This window comes from Nannobrachium achirus, assembly GCF_963921795.1.
Source record: "Nannobrachium achirus genome assembly, chromosome: 23".
Taxonomy (NCBI): Eukaryota; Metazoa; Chordata; class Actinopteri; order Myctophiformes; family Myctophidae; genus Nannobrachium; species Nannobrachium achirus.
This window is the reverse complement of record NC_137830.1, coordinates 24,303,083-24,320,501: the sequence shown is the minus strand read 5'-3', so window position 1 is coordinate 24,320,501 and position 17,419 is coordinate 24,303,083. Positions and strand designations below refer to the sequence as shown.

The 17,419-nt window shown below is 42.6% G+C and overlaps 1 protein-coding gene across 1 annotated transcript; it reads left to right on the top strand.

The window, feature by feature from the left end:
• The first annotated feature begins 416 nt into the window (after positions 1 to 416).
• Positions 417 to 11,931, top strand: creld2 (cysteine-rich with EGF-like domains 2). Its single transcript, XM_080754713.1, has 10 exons — positions 417 to 816; positions 1,588 to 1,670; positions 4,007 to 4,117; positions 4,993 to 5,084; positions 6,437 to 6,613; positions 8,588 to 8,686; positions 8,897 to 8,980; positions 9,922 to 10,017; positions 10,806 to 10,946; positions 11,545 to 11,931. The coding sequence occupies exons 1-10, from the start codon at positions 634 to 636 to the stop codon at positions 11,604 to 11,606; spliced, it is 1,128 nt and encodes a 375-aa protein (XP_080610839.1). The 5' UTR covers positions 417 to 633; the 3' UTR covers positions 11,607 to 11,931.
• Positions 11,932 to 17,419: the final 5,488 nt, after the last annotated feature.

Sequence of the window (17,419 nt, the reverse complement as noted above, 5' to 3'; positions counted from 1 at the left end):
ATACTGATTTATTTGTCTTTATCACAGACTGTAAAATATGTCTTCATTCATTTCATTATGCATGAACACAATTGTTCTAATTAGAAGAATCGTGTTTTATTATGATAGGCGGCCTATATAACCTTATAGGCTAATACGTGTAATAAATGATGTACAACAGCAAGCAGCAGAAAGGTAAACCATGAAATGTCTATTTTGACACTACATGTTTATATTAAACGCAACGTCATTATAATTCAGTATTCTATGATAATTCCACGTCTCGACGTGATATTGCCCGTTGTCCCGCGCGTGGCGGACTCGGATTGGTCAAGGTTTGATTGACGGGCGCCCTGGCCAACCGCAGCGAGCCACAATATTCCTACGATCATGACCAAGGAAGTGTAAAAACCACACGCTCTGTCCTCCCGATTTAAACCGGCCGGCTCCAGCTCCAGCATCATCATGTAAATATCACTTTATGATCTAATGACTGGATGCGACAGCGAGCCGTCCACGTGTGCGGACCGCGATCACTTCCACAGTAGTTGTAAACTCACTGGCGCGCGGCTAACGTGCGTGTGCGTGTGTTATGTATGTGTGTGCTGCTGTGTGTGCGCGCGTGTGTGTATTGATATGAAACTTCGTATATGAATGAATCGACCCGCTGTCATAACGACGACGATGATGATGATGGAGAGGAAGATGTGGCGGCTGGTGTTGTGTTGTGTTTTTGTCATTGTGCTCTTACAACAGTGCACTGGCGCTAAGCAGAAGAAGAGAGATGCCAAGAGCTTGTGTGTGACGTGCGAGAAGATCACTGAGAACTTCAACAAGGTGAGACTCAGTGTTTATTGTCATTGGATGAAGGAGGAGGTCATGGTCATGCATGGAGCTTTAAAACAAACACAAAAAACACCTGCAAAAACACCTTGTTTACAACCACTCTGTGTGTGTGTGTGTGTGTGTGTGTGTGTGTGTGTGTGTGTCCCTCTAATGTCTGTCTGTCTCTCTCTTTCTCTCTGTTTTTCTCTCTCTGTATCCCCCTGACACCCCCCTCTCTCTGACTCTTACTTGAGAGTGACCTCAAACAATGTTGTTGTTTTAATAGCAGAGGACCTTGCAAGGTGCCACCACTTATCCATTGAACTCAATGTATGACCAGTGGTGTAATGATGATATTTCTTTCTTAGTGGGAACGGTAATGGTAATGCACCTGCATGTTTTGGGACGCTCACCGGTAAACCTGTTATACAAAGTAGCCAATAAGTGTATTTAAAAATACTGTGTGAAGTTCTGTGAACGCTGTGGTGTCCCGTGTAACGACCAAAACCTGTGTACGCGGGGCATCTTGTGAGGTTAACCCCTCTAGTATAGCTTGACAGACTTAGTTGTGCAAGGTGAATACCAAAAATAGCGGACCTACGAGTTCACGTGTTGTGATGTTTGTATCTCTCTCAGACTATCCAACCTCCCCCCATCAGTCTCTCTCTGTCTCTTCACCTGAGCACACTCTCTGTACGTCTCTCCCCTGACATCCCCCTCCTCAACATTCCGATTCCGAGACTCACTTTTCTCGTATACGTATGTTTGGTGTGTGTGTGTCAGGAGTTCGAGAGGACAGCCAAGCAGAACTTTGGTGGAGGGAACACAGCCTGGGAGGAGAGGGCACTGTCCAAATACGAGACAAGGTGGGAGACGCGTGCGTCCCTGTAGAGCAGTGGTTCTCAACCTTTTCAGGCCGCGACCCCCAAAATAATCATATTTTAACTGTGGACCCCCCACCCTGACGAACACTAAGAGTTGAGGCATTACATTTTGTATAACACAGTTCTATTGTGGAAATAGCATTTGCGAGGCGTTATGAGCATGTAGATTGGCTATTTTCACAATTTCTGCCTCTAATATATTGACCAATGTTTAATTTGTCATTTTAGAAGTATTAAAAAGTCCTTAAATTGTCACTTTAGAAATGTGCAGATACCCTCTATACCAGAGGTGGGCAATTATTTTTTCCATGGGGCCACATGAACAACATTGTGGAGGGCCGGGCCAAAAGGCAGTGCTCCCCGCAAGATGTGCTCCCCGTAAACTAAACACGCGGCTTTACCTCCGACTTCAGTAAATAAATACTTAGCAGTCCAATCTTTGTTGAAAACCCGGCATTTGGGGTTTTTCTTTTTGGGCATGACCACCTGCTTGTTATTGAGACAACATCCAATGATCACGCACACATTCTGATGTACGCATTGCGCCCATATGTAATAAAGTGTAAAGTTGTGAATAAAAAAACGTCAAAATAAAAGCAATACAGCTTTAGTCCATGCATGAGGTAAAATTAGAAAATATGTTTATTTTGTAATTTGCCATTAACCCTACAAGGGCCGGTCAGAGTGAACCAAAGGGCCGCATACGGCCCCCGGGCCGCACAATGCCCAGGTATGCTCTATACACTTAAACTTTGTTGGTTTGTTTTCTGTTGAGTGAGAAAACAATGTTGCACATTAAGTTAATCATCTGGAGACCCCCCAAAATAATTTGGGGACCCCCCTGGGGTCCTGACCCACAGGTTGAGAACCACTGCTGTAGAGCCAATCAGGTCACCCTGACACACAAACGCTCCTTTTCAGTCTGTTTGCTTTTTGTCAGCAATAGAGGACACTCGCTGTGTTGTCTGTACAGCCGGACAAGACTGAGCTGAACTGCGTGATTCAAAACAGCGGCGCAGTTCGGCCAGTGGAGACGCCCCTATACTCTATAGAGACGCCCCTCTTAACAACACACACGCATATATATACAAAAAAAAATGTTAAAGCCTGCACTTGACACTTTTGTGCTGTGCTCAAAATAAACTTGACACTTGTACTGTGAAAGGCCTCTCATTTTATTTATCTTCTGTGCTGGGTGTTTTTTAATGGGCTGGCATGGTACAAAAAAGATAATTAGTGAAAACGGCTCACAACACACTTTGAAAAGATATTGATAAAAATATACTGTCTTGTTTTGTTCACTACTAGAAAATGCAGACATAACTTAGAAAATGCAGACATAACTGTTTATTTACAACAGCCAAAAATGTAATACATTTGTAAAACATGGGCTGTAGGAAACAATTTAGGAAACCATAAAATGTGAATTAACGTTCATACTCAGCATTTCCTTAAAGCTTATTCGAATTCGCCTTTACTTTAAGATTAAACCCGAACTACTGTCATACTCAAGATAACTTGTAACGTGTCGGGTTATTGTTAAAGTAAATCGCTACACGCCTGACAGAGATGACAGCGTCCCCACCCGGGTGCCGCCACGGGCTTAGGCCAATCAGAGGCAAGCGGAACGAGAGGGGCGTCTCCACTGGCCGAACTGCGCCGCTGTTTTGAATCACGCAGCTGAACTACATTATGCGCAGTAAAATCATGAGCTTTCATTTAAAGCTACTATGTGGAACTATATTTTAACTGGGGACCCCCTCCACCCTGACGAGCACTAAGAGTTGAGGAATGACATTTTGTATAACACGGTTCTATTGTGATGCTCAGCATGTAGATCGGCTATTTTCACAATTTCTGCCTCTAAAGGTCTTTGCACACTGCTGCGTTTTTCGTTGCGAAATGCGTTTTTCAGGGCAAGGAGAGAGAGAGAGATAGAGAGAGCAAGGGACCGAGTGGTGGCGAAACGGGCGGCAGTGTGCAAACGTGACTGACATAACGTGAGGTTGATTTTTTTATTTGCGTGCTCCGACATTCACTCCGATATTCGGCCCGAAAAACGCAGCAGTGTGCAAAGACCTTTATATTTGACAATTTGGCCAATGTTTAATTTGTCATTTTAGAGGAATTAAAAAGTCCTTAAATTGTCACTTTAGAAATGTGTAGATAGCCTCTATACACTTAAACTGTATGTTGGTTTGTTTACTGTTGAGTGAGAAAACAATGTTGCACATTAGGTTAATCATCTGGGGACCCCACAGGTTGAGAACCACTGTACTAAACAATCCTCTCGTTGGTTTCCTCTGCGTGTCACACAGTGAGATCCGTCTGGTGGAGATCCTGGAGGGGCTGTGTGACAGCAGCAGCTTTGAATGCAACCGCATGGTGGAGGAGAACGAGGAGCTGTTTGAGACCTGGTGGTTTAAGAGGTACGTGCGTGTTTGTGTTCATTACACAGGTCATTACACAGGAGTGTGAGATCAGAGGTGTGACATTTGTGTGTGTTGTCATTGGAGCTTGCTGGCCCGAATGGTATCTTTGTTGTTGTCGCAAAATACTACTGCTGGTGTGAATCCAGCTTGAATGAGAATTGCAGTGCCCATTCTTCTTCTCCCCACATTTGTCGTTATGCCAATTAATCCCTCCCACTGCTTGCCGCTGTAACCTACTGGCTCGCCTGCCAGTGAGGAGCCCCCCCGGGAGCACCTAGAGCCTTCATCCTAGTCCTCCCGCTCAACATTCCCCGCTGACAGGTGCCGCCCCCAGCCCGTAGGGGGACGTGCAATGACAAATATCGTTCTCCCCGTCAGACTTCCCTCCTTCAGTCCAAACACGGGCCAATTGTGTCTGTATACTATAGCTGCTCAGCTAAGCTGGGTGCACCACAGGGAATTCAAACCCCTAGTCTCGGCTGTTGGTAGGCACACAGACAGATAGACATGCATACAGAGATGCCTGATTCAGAGATAGATGTGGTGCACAATTTCAAGCCCTGCTTAGACTGCTATTTTAGAGTCCATCACGTGTACAGTCATTACTTGCGCCAGCAGAGTGCAAGTTCTGCGTATGTAGGTAGGTAGCTGTGTGTGTTTAAGCCCGTAGCCCGATCAGGGACCAGCATTTCTGACAACGTCATCATTAACAGCCAATGAGGGACCAGCATTCCTGGTGATGTCACTGGCATCGCCAGTGGTGATGCCAGTGGTGAGCGCACCTCATGGCACACTAGGCACAAGTTGGCACCTCGATAGAGTGCAGTTCTAGTTTCACTCATGCGTCTGTCTTCTTTTCCTTCCTGTTGCAGGAAAACGAAGCACCCAGACCTGCATAAATGGTTCTGTATTGAAAGCGTCAAAGTCTGCTGTCCAAAGGGAACGTTTGGACCAGACTGCAACGGTGAGGATCCAACGGGATGTTGAGGCAAACACAGTCTCTGACAATTTGTATTTCTAAGATCCTATGTAGAAGTTCATTATATGAGCTCACGGGACAAGAACATTAGACATGCAGGTCGGTGGTCAAGGTAGTTCTCTGCAGAAAGCAGGGATCAGAACATAATTGCGACCGTAGGTCGCACTTACTATCAAAACCTCCACAAACTGTCAGTCTGTCCGTCTGTCTGTCACACCTCACACGTCACACTATTGCCCTGCTCATATCTCCGCAACCGTTGCCCCGATCCATGCCAAATTTTGCACACACGCTCCTTGGCTGCCAAACTACAACCTCCAAGGACCCCCGGAGCTCCAGGGACCCCCAGGTCCCTGGGGGACCCCCACATGTGCAAAAATGACCAAATGACCACCCCAACGCGGCTGCTCACGGGGAATTCCCGGGGACCACCGACTCCTGGTGCTCCAGAACGGATGCAAAAGTGGTGGCGCCCCCAGTGGAGGACCCCCTCCACTGCAGCTCACATAAAATGCCGTAACTTGGGCTAGGAGGGTCCGGGAGAGCCGGGGCCGGTACCTATTCGTCCGCCAAGGCAACGCGGACACCCCACCCCTCATTTCTCACATGGCCCTCTTCTAGCGCCACCATGAGGCCGATTTTTAAAACACATTTTTGGACACTGCTCCTACAGTTTTTGCCCTAAAATCACGCAAATCGCTACACAGTATGTCTACACTCATCCCATCACCATGAATCTGTCCCATATAGCGCCACCTTCAGGCCGATTTTTAAAAACACATTTTTGGACACTGCTCCTACAGATTTTGCCCTAAAATCACGAAAATCACTACACAGCATGTCTACACTCATGTCATCAACATCGATCAGGAAGATTTTGGAAAAACAAATTTTTGCCCTATGGGAGATAAGCGACCGTAGGTCGCTTATCTCCCGATTAGGGAGTCTTACTGGTACTGTTGTTCTATCCAAAGATAAGAGTGGAGCCAATGTCATGCCAGCATGAAGTGTTGTCTTTATTCTATAATGTATGTACAAGGCCAAGGATGAATGACCCCATCGTGTCAGTATTTGTCACAAGACACTTCCTTTAGAGGTCTAGTATGAAAAACGAATGCAAAGTTGGAGCAGGCAGTTATTTTTACCTAATTCTTTACCTCACGATTTAGCCGCTATATTAATCCTTCCCACGCATTTCTGTGTTGCCACCGCTGTCGTGCCCTCACCCGATGGAAACAAGTCGCCAGGACCTTATCCTTTTAACCCAAGTGTTTTATACTGTATGTTGCTTTCTGTCAATTATTTTTGAGTGCCTTTTCTTTCCATTTTTCCTGAAGCCTGCATAGGGGGGTCCGAGAGGCCTTGCCACGGCAACGGAGTCTGCGATGGCGACGGGTCCCGCGGCGGGAACGGCAAATGCAGCTGTAACTACGGTTACACCGGGGACTTCTGCCTGGACTGTAAAGACGGACACTTCAACGAAGTCCGCAACGACACCTACTCACTCTGCACAGGTGAGTCCACAACGACACCTACCAGTGTTGATTTCGTCGACTAAAACTATGACGAAAAATGTTTGTCGACTGTGTTTTTTGCACTGACTAAATAAAAACTAAGCTGTGATGACTAAAACTAAGACAAATATATTGACAATTTGTCAACAAAATGAAAACTAGACCGATCTACAAGCTCACAGTCATTACGATGCCATCAAGGCCTGCCAAAATAACATTTCAGTTGACTAAATCAGCTGTAGATTTCATGCCTAAAATCTTATGATATTTAGTCGACTAAAATTTGACTAAAACTAATACTTTTCAGGTGACTAAATTATGACTAAAACTAAATTACATTTTATTCAAAAGACTATGACTAAAACTAAATCAAAATTTGCTGTCAAAAACAACACTGACTCCTAATCCGAGCGCCAACGCACACCTGAAGCTCAGTGCTCCTCAAATGCTTTTGTGTCAAGGACCCCCCCCCCCCCCCCCCCACACACACACACACACACGCACAACAAAAAGAATGGATATGTATTTTGGCCACGGACCACCAATCTGAAAATGTTTTTGTTCCAGGGACCCCAAGAAGAGAAGATTCAAGAAGATATTTCTAAATTGTTAAACATTTTTCAAACTTAAGATTATTTTATTCATTTATTTTCAAAAATAGCGGATGTACAAGCTCGCAAGTGCGGCACTAAGTGACGTGCTGCAAGCTTGTATATCGGCTATTTTTGATAAACCCCCCACCAAAAAAGAAACCACGCTTGATTATTCAATTAATCCAAATAGTAATCGATTAGGGGTGTCGGCGGTTAGTAACCGACCGTTAAGAAATGACCGGTTATGCTTAACGGTTAAACGGTTAATTTTCATAATAATATGATCTCATTGTCCTGGTCCTGGAAAGTGTTGTTTGACTATGGGGATGTGATTTTGTTAAACAGACTGCTGCTTTGTTTTCTTTCCCTCCTCCTTCTCCTCCTTGCCTTGAGCTCGCTTGGAAATCAAAAGGCAGCGCCGTCGCGTGGGTTGATTTTGTCAAGATTGACGATAAAACAACACAAATTATGCGCATCACTCGTTGTCAACATCAGTGTTGTCAAATCAAATTAATGCGAGACACCCGGTCCCGGTCAGAGAGCAGTGGCAGACTTTACTGTGAAACAAGCTCTGGTCTAACGCTATGGACCAGAGCTAACCCAGAAACGAAACTTTGCCGAACTTGTGCTGCATGTCCAATGAGTTGGTTGGTGAAAGCTTGCCACCATTGGTGTGTGAATGTGGGAAGTGAGGACGCTGGCGTCGAATGTTCGCCGCTTCACTTCCCAATGTATGAATGAATGAACCATTGTAAAGCGCTTTGAGCACTTGGAAAAGCGCTATAAAAATGCAATTCATTTGCCGAACTTGTGCTGCATGTGCAGAAAAGATGATTTGACAGCCAACTCCAAGATAATAGCCAAAGATATTATTATGCCAAGGTACTATATTAGTGTTGTCATGGTGAAAGTTTTCCGTGAGGTGTTTCTCCAACCAGAATACACTGTGCCCTGTCGCGAAACGACAGCGCGACAAGGAGAGAGAGAGGGCAGCTGAGGTACCCGGAACGATCGCCGCAAAACAGACTCGCCCCCAGTGTTTTATGTGTAGGAATACATGAAGGATTTGATCCCGGAAAGATTTGTGGGCTCGCTGAAAGCGTATGTTCTCCCAGGCCAGTATGTTCTCCCAAATCTTTATATACGACTAAGGTTATTATTCTCCTCAAAAAACTGGCCAACAGTACAAAGGCACGGCCTTTAGCCAGTGAGGGAGCAGCGAGCCCACACTGTTTCGTACAATTCGTAGGAACAGTATTTCTAGTTAAATAAGATATAGCTGCATTTTCTGTGTACAAAATGCAAAGTGTGATGAAACCATGGCAACGGAGATGTTTAGTGACGGGGAGCTGACCTGTGTGACCCTCTGTCTCTCCTCCAGAATGTCACACGTCCTGCAAGACGTGCACCGGGGCCACCAATCAGGACTGTGACGAGTGCAAGGCAGGCTGGGAGGAGGACGAGCAGGAGGCTTGTGTCGGTAAGAGAGGAGACGGTCCCCAACCGTTTCTTATATCGTTGCTGTTGGAGAAGAAAGCTCTTATTTTCATATATATATGGAATATATATTTTTGGCAAATCAACGCCCTACTTGATCATGCTTCCCATGTCTCACAAAAGCATCAAAAAGTAGCAGATCTGCAAGCTCGAAATCTGCGACTTTTGATCTGACTTTTTTGTGTGTTGACAGATGTTGATGAGTGCTCCACGGATCCTCCGCCGTGTAAAGAAGACCAGTACTGCCTCAACACAGATGGATCATACTCATGTAAAGGTGAGACCACAAGCTCCCAAACTGCTTCGCTGTACAGTATGCATCGTTGTAATGCAGTGGTTCTTAACCTGTTTGCAAGTGGGCCCTCAAAATAACTGGGAAAACAAAGATTTTAATGATAATCAAAAATGTATGTCATGGTATTTTTCTTCTTTAAAACCTATGTCGGGACACAATTGATTGTACCTTGTTCTGAAAATACATGAGGTCAACCTGTTTAAGTGTTAAGTGGTCAGATGGGTGGGCCCTGATCCAGAAAAGTTTGAGAACCACTGTATGAAATGAGTGATTATGTCCTGTTGCATACATGTAGGCCTAAAGTTGTAGTCTGGGGATTTCTTAAAGATGGGGTGCCGTGATCCCCACCCCCCCAAAACAACATGATCAGGTGTTATGATTATACTTGGAGAAAGATTTCAAAAAAAGTGTACAGAAAATGTTTATGTGGCCACACCCACCTGCTCATTAAGTGTGCCTGGCGGTGGGTGGTGACCCAGCTGAAGGTTGCTACACCCACAGATGTTGTTGGAGGGTAAAAAGGGGAGGGGATGATATTATAATGTCATTATATCTGTGTATTTCAATTTGGCTTTCACGAAGTAAGTTAAGTAACCATAAATACACAGTGAAGACATACTTGCATATTATAACCACACCTGGTGGTATTATTATTATTAACTCCATAGACACATACAAAACAGAAAGTAAAAAACTACGACACCACCTCTTTAAATAACCATTAAAATATACGAAAAAGTCCAGTTCAATACAGACTACATATTCACTGTAGATTTCATGTAATGGTATATTTGTGATATTTTAATTGTGAATGTTTGCTTCAGAAAGAATACCTAATATTTCTCTCTCACACATGCACTCACATCTTTCCTTTTTAATGTAACATGATTGGTGAATGAGCTTGTGTTTGTGTGCTCTACCAGTGTGTGACAAGGTGTGCTCTGGCTGTACGGGGGCGGGTCCTGATAAGTGCCAGTCCTGTGCCAGCGGGTACCACCATGTAGAGGGCACCTGCACTGGTGAGATATCCCACAATGCTACTGCCTCCAAGTAATGCTACAGCTGCCTCCAAGTGATGCTATAGCTTTGATGGATTCATAGATTAGTTTGACAGCATCATCATCGTTGTGTAAATGACAAAGGGCCAGGGCAGGAATTTCAGGGAGGCCACGGACGTTGTTGCCCCTCAGTTTGGCCCTGTGCCCCTCAAAAAACTGTATCACTTTCTCCTCTGTCTCTTCCTCGTTAATATTTAGATACCAGTGTCTCTTTCTTGTCAATATGTAGACACCAATGTATCTTTCTTGTCATGTAGAAACCAGTGTCTTGTTGAGATTCTGAATTCTTAACTTCCGAGTCCCCATCTTTAAACCAATCCAGTGATTTGATTGGTGCAGGGCTGAGCATGGATCCGATTTATTTCACTACAGATAGTCTACATATTCAATTTCATCCTTGACACTTAAATTAAGTTCTATAAAATTAATTCTTTCAATTCCCTAAAATCTTGTTCTAGTTGATGGCCTTCCTGCCCTGGCATTTGGCCTTTGCGCCCTCAAAATGTGGACAACATCAAAGGCCAAGTGGCCACGCCCCTAAAATGACGAAATTCCAGGCCTCCTTAGGACACAAAAATGTGGTGGCCCCTACCTATAGCAGATCTACCATCTCACAGTCACACCATGTCGTGCCGTGACTCACGACTGCAGACTTGCATAACAGTGACTTCGTCTCAGCTGTGTAGTTACTGTACGTGTTCTGTTCTCTGAGTGGAGGTATACATAAGTGGTTGTTTTTTTGTCACCAGACATTGACGAGTGCTCCCAGGAGGAACCTGTGTGCACCAAGGAGCACCAGGAGTGCATCAACACTAGAGGGAGCCACCTTTGTGTCTGCGCCAGCGGCTACGAGGAGGAAGACGACCAGTGCGTCCCGACACCACAACCAGGTCAGCACCGCTTGTAGCCGATCTACAAGCTCACAACATGCCATGTTGTAAGCTTGTAGATCTGCTATTAGCCTGGTTCTACATTATTTTCCATACTTGCTTTTGTGAAAAAGAAATCAAAATTGCATTTGATCATTTCATCATGCAAACTCTAAACCAAGTTTAGACAACGAATTGCTAATGAGTCACATTATGCAACATGTACGTGCCTCAACCCCGAGTTTACAATCAATCAATTGGACGCACCAAGGATGGAAGGTTGACATCAATGATGTGGCTAATTACATACAGTAGAACCTTTTGGCAGCTGCGTTCTAGAAAGCTCTGCTGGGTGGTGGATCTTTTTTCTTGCGCAAGGCACATCATTTTCTTTGTTTTAATGGATGGGGTCTACAACACTGAAATGTCTGCTGTAGTGTACCGTGGATTTATTGAGAGAAACGTAACCTACACATCTGCAAAAAAACTACTCGACTAGTCTGGTTATGGCAAAATAAGCAACTTCTTCAGTCACAGTATACGATAGGTCAGCTGCATAACAACGTATAAAATGTCTTTATTGGAAATAATGACGACTTTTTCTTTATTTTACCATCAGAAGAGGAAGAAAAAGAAGAAACGCCAGATACCCACAATCTACAGGAGCACGACGACCTCTGACCTCAGCACTGAGCCAATAGAACTATTTAAATTCCCATTGGATGCGTGTCTTAGCGCTCCATCTGAGACCACTCCCGTTTTAAAAAAACACCTTTTTAAGTACACGTCCCTTGTAGGGGTGGGCGATATGGTGATAATTATCGTGGAGACGATACAATGACTCCACGATATGCCTTTTCAGAGATATCGTATATATCGTGATACAATTGAGGGAGCCTTGTAAAAAAATCCTGTTTAATCGTTAATACAGAGATTCATTGCAGAATTCAATTTAAACCTGCATTTTGGTCTAAATCAGTAGTTCCCAAACTTTAAAATGTCAAGGTCTCCCCTTAACTCTGACAGTATACAAATGAAACCAAATGGACCCGTAAGGGTCCATTTGGTTTCATTTGTATGCTGTCAGAGTTACATACTTGTAAAGTTCAATTTAGACCCCCCAAAAGGAACCCAGAGAGTCTAGTTTTTGTCAAGTAACTTAAAAAATAACCATCAAAACCAACGTGAAAAAGAATCGTGATAAAATCGTGTATCGTGATACAGCTTGGGAAAATATCGTGATATTGTATTTTTCCATATCGCCCACCCCTAGTCCCTTGTAGAGAAACCCATAGCAGTGCTGTCACAGCAGATGACTCTTGTCATCGGCGCCGGGATCAAAGACACACCTAAAGACGTTTTGCAGAGTAGAGTCTTGTTTGTCATTGTTGCTTCTCTGTTGTGCTCAAATAATGTTGTCTTTGTTCTTTGCCTTTGTTTAAAATAAATTCTGACTGAAATACAGTTCAATAAAGATGATATATTAAATTAAATCACTCGTGTCAGTGTCAGTGAAGCTACTGTATATAATGGTGTAGATGAAATTGTTGTGATGTGCAGTGGTGGACGGTCACAAAGTACATTTACTTGAGTAAGCAGTTTGCATGGGAGAGTAGAGTTCAACACAAGGTCAGCTAAGAGGACTTAAACCCAAGAAGCACTATGGCTTGTTTCCATTGGGGTCCTTTTTTTCAGACAAAGGACCCCTTTAGCTGAGAGAGAGATGAAGCAGGGACCCCCACCCCCCACTATATATTTATTGTATAAAATTGTGTTGCAGATCAAACTTTGTCCTACATTATATAGCTTCATAGGCCTATAGCCTACCTATTTGACAACACTGCCATGTGTCTTTATACTTTAAACCCTTAATACTTAGTAAACTTGACATTTGGTTATATTTTGTCTGCCCTTTTTACAATAAGCAACCGAATACATGTTTAGCCTTTAACTTCTTTAACTTTTAGACTGTATGTAGAACTGCGGGAACATACATTTAGAGTAGACTGATGTTAATACGTAAAGTAAACATCACAATTTTAGTTAAGGAGGAGGAATCCTTTCATGCTGTTTCACAAATAAGATTGGGACTTGGTCTGTCAAAATATGTTTCAGTTTTTCTTTTTCTTTTTTTTTCATTGATTGAAGAGTGTATTAGCAGTTTGCAATAGAAAGAAGTACAGTTTCATGACAGCACAAACCACTGGTACAAGGTCAACTAAAAGGAGATCCTAGAAGGCCTTACAGCTTATTTACACAGGAACCACACTTTATGTATCTCATATAACATTGAAAGACAGTCATGGCAATCAGCAATACACAAAATACAATATTTGTCTGTCATTCATGTTATATGAGTTTAAACCTTGTACCAGTGAACTGTATTGTCATGAAACTGTACCTTTTTCCTATGCAAACTTCTAACAAAGTCTTCAATCAATCAATTGCTGTGAGTAATTGCTGATTTCTGGAATCCCCACCCACAGGAATACACAGCATGGGCAACAGTGAAACCAGTGGATTAAACACGACTGCATTTGAAACAGAATAGTGACCTGTTGTTAGAGATGGCTGGTGAATGACTGAGGCCGTTCTTGAGAAGTGTGACACGAAACTAAACGCCATGAAACAGCAGGCGGCAGCAGAGGACCATCTAACACATTTTGAAAGTGTTGTTGCAGTGTCAGGTTATAGCCACAAGGTGTCACTGTAGCCTTATGGAATAATATAGGTCAATCTCAGTGTACAGGTACAGTAAGGCCATGATTGGCCTGATGACATAGTTTCCCAGTCTACAAGTGAAGAGTGACCAAAACTGTGTGATTGTCTTCGTTAACTTAGTTTTTACCAAATTTAATCATGCTAAGTTTTATAGCGGTCAGTCATTAACCAATTTGTATGAATTGAGAAAAAAGGGACCCCAATTTAAACAAGCCCAAAAGCTTTCCTATGTTCTTTATCCTTTTAGTTGATGAGCTGTACTGTCCTTTACCTTTTCCTATGCAAACTTCTAATAAAGTATTCAATCAATCAATCAAAACCACAGAGAGTAGCCTATACATTTTACTCGCTTGCATTTACTACTTGCATGGGTAAAGTACTGTAAGTAAGTACAATTCTGAGGTACATTAACTTAACTTTTCTACTTAACTTAACTCCTGTTTTCTTTAATATGCATGCCTGCATCTCTACATTGCAGTAGGCCTATAGATACTTTTACTCAAGTAAAACATTATTTGGGTACTTTTTCCACCACTGCATGCAGCACATCCGCCGCTGGGTTCGGGAATCGAACCTGCAGCACACTGTCGGGCATCAAAGCCTATAGGGCAGGGGTCAGCAAGTAAGTCTGGCCTCAAGCCAATTTCTTTCTAAGTCATGAGTGGCCAGAACACAATCAAAGACTAATTTAAGAGCTGGGACTTTGACAGTTCTATGCAATAATCCATAATACAGTATATGAATTGCTATTTATTGCTATAACAGTTACCAAAGAAGGATGTGTGTGTTGTAACTGTGTGTGTGTGTGTGTGTGTGTGTGTGTGTGTGTGTGTGTGCGTGTGCGTGTGCGTGTGCGCGTGTGGGCGTGCGCGTGTCAGTGTGTGTATAATAAAATGTCACAGGTGCAGAGATAGATATTGGGGTATATTCATTTTGTGAAGGCCACATCCTTGAACGAGGAGATTTAATTAAAAAGTAATACAAAATACTCCCTTTCGAAGAGAGATAAACAAGACTTTATAGATTAGAAGCTCAGACAGTTTCTCTTCTAGATATGGAGAGAAACATGGATGTTTACATGGTGGGGGTACATGGATTCTCTATTTTGACAATGAGTTGAGTACTTCTCAGTCTTTTTAATTTAAAGGATCGCAGTTGCTTTAGGTGATGGACCCCATAACTCCTATAGTGTTCAAATGGAACCAAGTGAAGTGGCCCCCGTAAGGATCCGTTTGTATACTCTCAGAGTTACAGACCTTTTAAGGGTCCATTTACTTCCAAACTACAATTTAGCTAGGGACCCCCTCGAAGCCCCTCAAGGACCCCTGGGGGTCTCTGTAAGGGACCTCACTTTGAGATTCACTAGCCTACTATAACTGTATATGAATGTGAATTTTGAGGGCACACATTTTTCCTATGAAAGAAATGGGCAGTATATTATAGTTTTGGTTTACTATAAACCAGATAGCCTACATTGTTTTGACCATTGACCTAAGCCTTAGGTCCTAAACTCTATCACACCTAATATACAGTAGCCTATTCTGTACCATTGTATTCTCAATGGAGGTGTAGAAGAGAGTATTGTATTACTGTAACTTATTCTACCACAAAGATGCACTGGTTATATTGTATTAACATACTACTGTATATATAATAGGCCTACTATGCAGCTGTACCAGTTATATTCTATTAATATACGGCTTCGTTGAATGCTTGATTCAGATCAATCTGGTCAATCGCTAGGCCCAAAAGCCATACCGTACGGCAGTGGTTCCCAAACATTTCAGGTCGGGACCCAAAAGAGAGATTAGACGTTTGACCGGGACCCAAACTTGTGAAAATAGCAGATCTACAAGCTCGGCTATTTAATATAGGCCTACACTGTGACACTGTGACTATGATACTGTGTGTATGTATGTGTGTGTATATATATATATATATATATATATATATATATATATATATATATATATATATATATATATATATATTAGGGGTGTAACGATACATTTTAATAGCGATTCGATACATATCACGATACAAGGTTGACGATACGATACATGGACGATATTGGTTCATTCATGGCGATACGATACGATTCGATTCAATGATTTAAAATCGATATACCGTATTTTCCGGACTATAAGGCGCACTTAAAAGCCTTTAATTTTCTCAAAAAACTACAGTGCGCCTTATAGTCCAATGCGCCTTATATATGGATCATTCATTGACATTGACATTCCCTTTAGCACAGCTCCATCTGTTTGATGCATAACGCAACGGTAGCGTCTATTATGTGCGCCTTATAGTCAGGTGCGCCTTATATATGAAAACAGTTTGAAAATAGACCATTCATTGACAGTGCGCCTTATAGTCAGGTGCGCCTTATAGTCCAGAAAATACTGTAATAACTATTTAGCAAAGACATTTAATCTGTGTGAAAGGTGTGGATAGTGCAGGTTTTTAAGGGAAACATGTATTATTATGGATATAAATAAGTAAACAGTGATTATCTGCCAAATACATGGACATTGTATATGGACAAACCTGCACCTTGACATGAACCCAGAGATTACACACATTTATCGATAGACCAGTGTAGCTATATGGAAAGGAAAAGTAATTAAACCCCTCCTTTTCATTTTTTCTTCTTAAAAATGCTAAATACAATGCACAAGTAGGTAGTATCGATACAATCGATTCTTTGCACTGCTGATTCGATAAGATACAAAATAAAATGATACGATTTGATTTTAGCTGTTTTCATTTCGATCTACTTCGATTTTTTAAGTTAAAAACGATATTTCGATACAGTTACTATATCGTTACACCCCTAATATATATATAAATATATATATATATATATATATATGTACTTTTTTTTTTAAATGTAGTAAAAGAAAATTGGATTTTTACTCGAGTGTTTGGGAACCAGTGCTGTACGGTATGTTGCTCTAACCTGTGTCTCACCTTGTAATCAGCTTCCTCTGGGGTGATGTCAGCCGCTTGGACTTTCACACACGCTCTCTAAAGGCGCTTGGAAACCAGGCCAGTACAGGCCTGTCTGTGCCGGAGAGGAGAGGAGAGGAGGCAAACCACAGATGTAATCGCACGCACGCACGCACGCACGCACGCACGCACGCACGCACGCACGCACGCACGCACACACACTACAGTGATCTCTGTCTATGCGTGTCTCGCTATCTGTTTCTCTTTGTCTGTCTGTCGAAATTACATAATCTATGTAACTTAGATAGCATTTTTTATATAGACCGATTTCAGGCAATTCTTCGACTTGGCATCCTATCGTACATTGAAGCTATAGTGTTTAGGCCTATATTCGATGTACAGATTATAGATGTTTTGATTGTTTTGATTTTTATTGATGTCTTGGTCTATACCTTTAGATTACTATTATGTATAATGTATATGTTGGTTACCTTGTGTCCTTGCTTATTGTAAATCGCTCTTGATGAAGAGCGTCTGCTAAATGCCTAAATTGTAAATTGTCTCTCTCTGTCTGTCTCTATCTTTCTCTGTCTCTGTTCCTCTCGTTGTCCCTCTCTATCAGTCTCTCTATGTCTGTCTCTGTCTCTCTTTTTCTGTCTGTGTGTGTGTCTCTCTCTCTCTCTCTGCATCTCACAGACATGAATGTGCGCACGCACACACATCCACGCACACTTCCAACCCCAACACTACACTTTTCAAACCTGGATGTTAAAGCCATTCTTAAGTCATACACTGAGAGAGTAAATGTATACAGTAGGAGAGAG